This window comes from Eupeodes corollae, chromosome 3 (genome assembly GCF_945859685.1).
Source record: "Eupeodes corollae chromosome 3, idEupCoro1.1, whole genome shotgun sequence".
In the NCBI taxonomy this organism is placed as follows: domain Eukaryota; kingdom Metazoa; phylum Arthropoda; class Insecta; order Diptera; family Syrphidae; genus Eupeodes; species Eupeodes corollae.
Genome location: NC_079149.1, coordinates 3,267,949 through 3,276,812, shown reverse-complemented (window position 1 = coordinate 3,276,812; position 8,864 = coordinate 3,267,949). Strand labels below are relative to the sequence as shown.

Here is an 8,864-nt window from a genome sequence, read left to right as displayed (position 1 = left end):
TATATAGATTCAAAAACAGCTTAAACATGGGCTCCGCCATGTTTATTTGTGGATTCCTTGCTATCGTTTTAAAATGGGTATAAATTGTGTAAGAAGTAAAGTAAAACTTTGAAAATCAAACTAAATATTTCCTTACTACTTAGCGATGTGAAAATCCATGCTTCACTTAAGAAAAGTTGAACATTTCGAAAATCTCAAAACTCGCTTGTCTCAAATGTTCGTAATCTCTTCATGGAATAACATTCTGTCAAACGTTTGAAAATAGTATCCAACTCAAACGTGTGCATTGCGTTTAAAGCATAATTTCTGCTTCTATTTAAAAATAATATTCTTGGCAGCACTTTTGGAATATACTTCTTTGAACTCGCCCAAAATGCATCTTTCAAAATAAAAGAAAACAACAAATTTAATCCAATAGTCGACAAAACATTAAACAAATATTTGCAAAATATTACACTCTTCCTCAAGTAATAAATTAAAAGGCTTATAAAAATAATGAAAAACCAATCCCAGTACAAAATAAATGCATAACAACTCCAAGATGATGTCGTTACCATCAAATAAAAATAATTTCGAAGATGCTATCCGGCATCAAAGCCCACCATCGAACTATTTGGGAGTTCAAAACTCAATTGGGGTACATCAATATTTATTCGAAAAGAAATATAAATATACCAAAACAACCGAGTGGACGCTTCCACCAGTTGACGAGCTATTTAAAGAATTCTATCAATTTGATAATTTACAACAACTCAAACACGACTTGAATGCCGTGAAGAGCAAACTCAATGATTATGTCCTGGAAGACTGGAGTGTCCATACAAAGATGAAGGATCCATCTACGGAAATTCCATGGAAACTTAAGAATGAAGTTCAAGCTGAATTCGTTACAGTTGCATGGTGCAAGTTATTCGAATGCCTGCATCAATACAAAATGGTCAAAGATGGAACTTTGAACAGCATGCATTTGTGCGAAGCTCCTGGAGCGTTTATAGCAGCTCTGAATCATTATTTGCATTCTAACTTTGATGAGGTAAGGGCGAGTAATGGCTATAATATAAGTAACCTTTGTATACAAATTTTTCTGGTAGGTAAATTGGAAATGGCTTTCAACCACACTCAATCCCTACTACGAAGGGAATCCTCTGAATAAGATGATAATAGATGACCGGTTCTTGCTGCACACCCTAGATCGTTGGCTCTTCCACGAAGATTTCAGTGGAAACATCATGGACCCCGAAAATATCCTACACATGGTCAAGGAATGCAAAGAGAAACTTGGCGACGTTCACTTGGTCACAGCCGATGGATCGATTGATTGCGTTGAGACCCCAGACGAACAGGAAGAAGTAGTTTCAGCTTTGCATTTTGCTGAGTTTTGCGCAGGCCTTCTTATTCTTGCCAAAGGTGGGAGCTTCCTTCTCAAAATGTTCACACTCTTCGAGGCGCCCAGTGTCAATTTGGTATTCTTTTTAAATTGCGTGTTTGAGGAGGTGAATGTCTTTAAACCAGCCACCTCGAAGCGAGGCAACTCTGAATGCTATCTGGTCTGTTTGAACTACCTAAAACCCGACAATATCGGAGACTACCTCGACGCGATGATGGCCAAAATAGGAACCCGCAACATTTTCCCCTTGTTTCCGAAAAAATATATTCCAATGGATTTCTATATCCAGCACGAAGTGTGTAATCGGAAATTCATGTTCGAACAGATGCAGGCCATCGAATCGAACATTTACTCCTACGAACTGAAGTCAAAGTTGGACAACAGGAAGTGCCATGAGATACGCAGTCAGGTGCGGCAGCTATTCTTTGAGCGATTTAAAGTAAAGCCGATTGCACCGGAACAAAAGATCCTACAAAATGCTCGGAGTAAAATTGTGTATGGCATTAAGACCCAAGTTTATCGTGGTTCCCATAACAAGAGGGTTTGCATAAAGAATCTGTCCACCGAGGAGCAACTGTTCCATCTTCGCAAGGCATTAAATGAAATTGAAAAAGTGTTTTTGTGGCAGTATGAGCAAATAGCTTGTTTGGTGGGATCTCCTGATGACCCATTGCCATTGAAGCTATTTAGGGGGAAACCTTTGGTCGACTTGAGGAGCAGTCTATTCGCGAATGTGGAAATACTATTCCTGCGGCAAAAAATAGTCTCACTCTACAATATAGATCCTATTGTACAAGGTAAACCTCAGTGTACTTTGGGATCTGAGGAAAATCGCGAACTATGGTCTACTGAAACTGATGGAAACCTTACCAAATTTGAGGATGACCACCAGAGGAAATTTTATTCCCAGATTCTTCAGAAAATAATCGACATTCAACCAAAGACCATTCGATTCAGCAATGTTCTATTTTTGACTCACTTTAGTGCTTCGATTTTACGTTACCTCACTGCGAATATGTTCGTCACATGTCGGATCTCAGGAAACGGAGAAATTAGCATAGAAGTGATAAAACATTCTGCAGAAACAACCGAAAGTATTCGAAAGCTTTATGAGACTTTGATGGAGAATCCAGATGTTCTGTGTTTTGTTGATATTGTGCATTTGCATCGCAATCAATTTTCAAACGCTATTTGTGATTACAACAATCAATTGCTAATTAGCAATATCAAGGTTATGCTTGGAGCTGATTGAGAGACGACTTCCAGAGGCCATTTTATTTAACAATCTTTTCTATGTTCTCATTTTAATTGATAGAATTTATAGAATTTAACTGAATTAAATTATAAAGATCAATTTTTAGCTATTAATTATTTTATTTTGAATTAAAATATTAACATTTTTGAAATATAAAAAAAGAACTTGGTTTATTTTAAAAATATAATGAGCGGTGTGAATAAAAACTAGTAGGACAAGTAAATACTTGAACATATCAAAATAACAAGTGACCGCCAAATTAAAGTGAATAAAACAAGTATTTACTCTTACTCCCGAGTAAATACTTGAGAGACTAGTAAAACCCGAAAAAATGTCAATTTTGATGTGAATAAACGCAAGTAAATATTCGTCTAAACGCAAGTCAACCCGACCCCAGACTTGCAGTCGTTCTTGTTCACAAAAGATGGCTGCATTTACTCACCTGCGTGAGTAACGTTATAGATACCGTCGTGATATAAGTCCTGATCTATCTAAGGGACTATTACGGTTTGAGAATGAAAACGTAGATTTTCTGACTTTCTTGAAACACTGATGGACTAACTGCACGGAAAAAGATGGACATTTTTCTGAGATACGTTAGTGATCCAGGATTTATGTCGGTACATGATGGCAGGATTTGGTGAGTGAGCGGAATTCAGGACGGCGGATATGAAATTACTTCTTGATTACTGACTCCTTTTCACGAACCAAGAAATGCTCGTGAGCGGAATTACACTTCGACCCATGCTCAGGAAAGTGTAATAATTGAACAAGTTTTTGGACAGATGAAACGTCGTTTTCCCATACTCTCGAGCCAAGTTAGAATAGCAGTCAAAAATTTTGTGCAGTGTTTCACAATGCAGCATAACATTTGAATGATCCTTGGGAAGTGGAAGACGGAATCGAAAATGGTGTGACTCAAGAAAATGTACCTCTATATAATTTAGATCGGAATGAAGTTATAAATACTTGCTAGTAACTAATGGTTTGACGAGTACACTGTCAAAAGTAAACTCGACCCTTTTTTCACATCGGTTTACTTGGAGTTTAAATACTCGTTACACTTTACTTGTAAGTAAATACTCACACCGCTCAATGCACTAAGTTCTATATTGCAACTACAAAACACATTCATAAGTATTTAAGCAAGATACAGAAACTAGTCTATGGACAAAATATATACGTTCAAAATAGTCAGATCTACAGGATTTGAGAAAAAAACAGTTTTATGTCCTGAAACATGCGACAAAGCTACTCGACGATAAATAAGGTATAGTTTATTCCAGATTTCTGAAAAATAAAATATACATCCTTATTGCGAAGATCAACTATCAACCGATTGTCGGTTGATAGACTATATAATTTCAAATTAAAATCGGTATTGTGAAAATCAATTGACAAAATATTGTGCTATTGTGAATGCCTTCAAAATTATTTTATTATTCTTGCAACTGACAGAAGTTTTGAAAGCAAATACAAAAATTTAAAACAAAATAAAAAATGACTTCGACTGAATTATTTTTTGATGATGATGATTCAAATGATTCTGAACTCATTGAAATGGCGAGAATGCGAAGGAGTTTGAGAGATGCATCCAATCCTTTGGAACTGGAAAGCCAATGTGAGTAAAAAGGTTTTGATTTTAAGACACAAATAACTTAATCAGTACCTGCTCTCCTCAATGATGCATTTCATGATCTTTTCCAAGAAATAGAGGACAAGTTGAAGCCCTGCAAAAGTATTCGAGCAGTGCCGTGTTTGGTCTGCAGTCTGGGTTTTTAATAAGAATATTCTATCGTCTTCATTTTATTTCTTTGAAGAGGTTTTTTTCTGCTGTTTGTCAACAACTTCAACTAGATCCGGGTCAATCTGTTAACCCGTTGATCGTTCATATGCGGCTTCTTCAGTCAATAAATCATTTTCATTTGAGGTGTTAATAGTTTCCAAACCAAATTCTCTTCCGGGTGTATTTAGACCAAATAAACTTACAACAGCTTCTTCCATATCGCTGAAGTGGTGAAGTCTATTTGGACCACCACCAGTGGCTGATATTTCGGTTTTCTTTTTCTTTGTTTTGCATTTTAGGTCGACCCAAACTCTTTGCCACTTCTCTGAAGTACATTCTGGCGGCCCTAAGCTATTCAGCTCTACAGAAATTTTTTCCCATATTGAATGTCCTCCAGCTTTTGGGCAGAATCCCTTAGCGAGTTCAATATTTTGTAACATCAACTGGACTAATCTACATATCTGTTTTTTGTTACTAATAACTTTTTGAGACCTTTAAAATAAAAATATTACGATTTTATAAATTTGTATAATTCGAAACTCACATTTTTTTGTTATTTTTTCAGCAAACACGAACTCATCGACTACAAATTTACGATTGAAAAAAAAATTGCCAGTTGACAAGAAAGTCGATAAATTTTTTTCACAATACCAATTTTTTTCCATTCACAATAGGATATTGATAAAAATCTACAATGTATCAGGAATTCATTGACAGTTGACACTCACAATACCATTTAATAAAATTGATTAAAAAATTTAAATTATTAATTGATAGTTGATCTTCACAATAAGGGTGATAAATAGTTTTGTTTTTCGTTAAGTTTGATCAATTAGACAATTGGTTACTGCGGATAAAAATAGTACCAAGCAATGAATCATTTTGTAGAAGAAAACACGTTGAAAAATATCATGAAACTGGTCAAAGCTTTTATATGGTAAACATTTTAAAGAATACTTTTGAAGACATCGATAGCAAGTTTAAGGCTTGGGAAATTTAATTGGTTAAGTATAAAGGCACTTACTCTTTTTTTGTTCGGAAAGTAAACATTTCTGAAAAGATATTTTGAACCGACTATTTCTAATGAATTTCAAATGAAAAGTAATACTTTCGGGATGATAATGAAAGGCCTTTTACGCTTTCTTGCATGGAGAGTGAAATATAAATCGGAAACTTGAATTATTAATTAGGCCAAGATAAGAAACAAGTTGCCAAGATATAAAAAATACCGAATTTCAATTCAATGGCAAAGTTACTGGACTATAAATCATCGGTTACTCGAAAACCGTCATGATTCGGTATAACAAGTTGTCAAATTCTGAAAGGTCACCATTTTGATTTTAGATAATCATTTTCGGCGACACCCAGTATATTTGTTCATAGATTTAAAATTTGATATTAAGTCGAAAATTGTTAGATAATTCTATTTTTTACAGAGCCAAAACTAGGTACTGACATACAACTCACATGGATAGGGACAAGGGCAGCACACATTACTAAAAATTATTTGAATCCATTTAATAAAATCAATATTTACCTAAAACATAAGATTTTGTGTTGTTGTTTTACTTTAAAGGGTCTTCTATTTATATTTAGATCTTGTAGCTATTCAAAAAACAGTCACTATTTATGACCTCCGGATAAATAACCAAAAAACTTGTATTTACCAACTTAATCCGAAATGTTTGTTTGCAATATGAACTTATTACATACCTCATTCATTCCACATTTGGGTTTACAAAAAAACCTAAGGGCTTAAGAAATATCGGCAAATAAAAAACCAAAAAAGCTTGTCCCTATCTATGTGACTCGAATTGTTGAATTGAGAATTGAGCATGTAAAAACATACATTTTGTTCCTTTTAAATCAGAGCTTCGTTAACATAACATTTCGTGCTGAACCCAACATATATGAGGCATATTTGTAAAGCCAAAATTTTAAAGTAATTCCAAAATAGCTGAGCTTTTACCTTACTATTCCACCCATAATACAAATTGGATACACCCAAAAGAAGGCTTTAATATTGGTTTTCTAATTTTCAATGGATTCCAAACTTCAGGGGTATAATTTCAGAACTCTACTTTTTCACTATTTGAAATTTTGATATCTTAACTCAAAAACAGATTATTTTTGCCCCATGGAATGGTCGCATTCGAAAAGCTAGTGGCTACGTAGTCGAAATTCAACTAGATTTGTGAATGCAAAACTTCACTACAAAGCTAGTCAATCCTGAGCTGTCATATTAATGACAGATGCAAAAGTAAACAAACGCAAAATCGGAAACATTTGAGAAAGTTTTAAGAATTTTAAACAAATAACAACAATATTTTTAAATTAAATAAAAACAAATACAAAAAATTAGATAAAATGAGTGAGTATGTAAAATAGTTTAATTGTGGTCAATTTAAGACACTTCATATATTTGCCAAATAGCTAGAGCTGTGATTGTCGTAAACGATCTCCTCGCAGTGGGTTCCTTATCTGACCAACTTCAAGAAAACATTAAAGAAGATCGCGTAAGGAATACGAACTATTATGAAGTAGTAATTCCAGATTACAGTTTAGAAGAATTCCGGTGCCATTTTCGAATGAGTCGAAGTTGTTTTTCGGTAATTTTTTTTTGTTTATATAAGTATGTTATTAATTAGTTCTTTAAAGGATCTTATGACAAAGATTGGAAATCTCAAGTGTGTTCATCAGTTGGAAAAAAAACTTTTGTATACTATTTGGACTTTAAGCAAACAAGAGAGTTTTTTGTCATCTGGCGATCGTTTCAATTTAGCACCAAGTTCAGCACACAATTCATTTTGTGAGATTCTGGATTTGTTGTGTTCCCTTTTGGCTCAATACATTAAGTGGCCATCAATAAGCCAATATAATGATATATCCCGGGTATGTGTACATAAAATTTTTGACAAATTCAGTTCATCATTTTGAAATAACACATACATAAATATTCTAATGAAGGTATTTCGAGAAAAATCAGGAGGTTATATTCCCGGGATCGTTGGTGCGATAGATGGGTGTCACATTCAAATAAAACAGCCGGTCAAGAACCCTATAGACTACTACAACAGAAAAAATACGCATTCGATTATTTTACAAGGTACACTTAATATTATATTAATTTTAACAAATATATTTACATATTAATTTCTTTAAAAGGAGTTTGTGACCATCGAGCTGTTTTCATCGATATTTATGTAGGCGCTCCTGGTCGACTACATGATGCTCGAGTTTTTAGAAATAGCCCTCTCTCTGATAAATTGGCTCAATTCTTGCCTGCCGACTACCATCTTGTAGGAGATGCTGCCTACCCTCTAGGTCAAAACCTAATAACTCCCTTCCGTGACAATGGACACCTTCTCGAAAGGCAAATCAATTTCAATACACGCCTTAGCAGTGCCAGAATAACCATAGAGCGAACTTTTGGTTTTCTCAAAGGCCGATTTCGTCGATTGAAATATTTGGATGTTTCAAGTCCTATGCTTACTTAAAAAACATTACCTGTTAAGATTTTATTGCAAATTTCTTCATCTGCCTCTATTTCGTAATTTATTTCTAAATACTGCACAATAAGTTTCATTTTGAAATGTTTGTATCTTTTTTAAATTTTTTCAACAGCTGATTGTGAAACGTCAAAATCAGTGCCAACTAACTTTTTAGCCGAAATTTTTACACTACGTCGGAGGGGAAATTTCAACTACTTTTGTAGCTAGATTTAGCCAATCAGAACCCCTTGACTACGTAGCCACTAGCTTTTCGAATGCGACCAATGCAAAAACAGGGGAAATTTGTATTTTGACAGATCCATATCAAAAATAAATTGATTTATTTTACCAATATTCCTCATAAGGAACAAAGGAGTTTTGAAAGGCAAATTAATATGTATATTGATTTAATTATTTTGAATTTATTTATTAGAAAATTTGTAATACAAAAAATACATACAGTTGTGTTCAAAATAATAGGAGTGCTTTTACAAAATTTGCTCAAGTGTTTTTTTTTACCATGTGCATACAGGTAATCACTTAATCAGCCCATTTCTCTACCGGTAAGTATAACGGGACATTAAATATGATAAAACAATTAACTGGTTTGCAATTCATAACCGTTTACATTTGTAACCAGAGATCAAATGGTCTTTACTCTTCATCAGGATATTCAAAATAATAGGAGTGTGAGTTATATTGTACGTACAAAAAAAATCTAAAACTTAAAAAAAGTAACTAAATTAAAATAGGAATATTAAATATTAAATAAATGGAATATCTAAACAAGTTTGGTTATTTAGTGGGCCGAGGAAAGCACTGCACCGACGAAAAACGGGAAATCATACAAAAGTTGCGAAATAAAGGAAAAACGTATAAGGATATAAACGACCAAATGATCGCCAATGCTGTAAAATATGAAAAGTCGAAGCCCGGGGACGGAAA

At 34.0% G+C, this 8,864-nt stretch overlaps 2 protein-coding genes across 2 annotated transcripts; both read left to right on the top strand.

Moving 5' to 3' along the window:
• Window positions 1-360: 360 nt before the first annotated feature.
• On the top strand, window positions 361-2,793 carry LOC129952044 (cap-specific mRNA (nucleoside-2'-O-)-methyltransferase 2). The gene is made up of 2 exons (XM_056064470.1): window positions 361-1,033; window positions 1,092-2,793. The coding sequence occupies exons 1-2, from the start codon at window positions 524-526 to the stop codon at window positions 2,637-2,639; spliced, it is 2,058 nt and encodes a 685-aa protein (XP_055920445.1). The 5' UTR covers window positions 361-523; the 3' UTR covers window positions 2,640-2,793.
• A 4,031-nt stretch (window positions 2,794-6,824) lies between these two features.
• LOC129948971 (putative nuclease HARBI1) lies at window positions 6,825-7,925 on the top strand. The gene is made up of 4 exons (XM_056060135.1): window positions 6,825-7,037; window positions 7,087-7,320; window positions 7,396-7,534; window positions 7,594-7,925. The coding sequence occupies exons 1-4, from the start codon at window positions 7,017-7,019 to the stop codon at window positions 7,923-7,925; spliced, it is 726 nt and encodes a 241-aa protein (XP_055916110.1). The 5' UTR covers window positions 6,825-7,016.
• Window positions 7,926-8,864: the final 939 nt, after the last annotated feature.

Bases quoted from the DNA above. Each gene is read 5' to 3' on its own strand.
- LOC129952044 (XM_056064470.1), top strand. From the start codon at position 524: ATGCATAACAACTCCAAGATGATGTCGTTACCATCAAATAAAAATAAT. The intron at 1,034-1,091 runs GTAAGGGCGAGT...TTTTTCTGGTAG, and splicing joins TGCATTCTAACTTTGATGAG to GTAAATTGGAAATGGCTTTC.
- LOC129948971 (XM_056060135.1), top strand. From the start codon at position 7,017: ATGAGTCGAAGTTGTTTTTCG. The intron at 7,321-7,395 runs GTATGTGTACAT...ATTCTAATGAAG, and splicing joins AATATAATGATATATCCCGG to GTATTTCGAGAAAAATCAGG. The intron at 7,535-7,593 runs GTACACTTAATA...TTTCTTTAAAAG, and splicing joins GCATTCGATTATTTTACAAG to GAGTTTGTGACCATCGAGCT.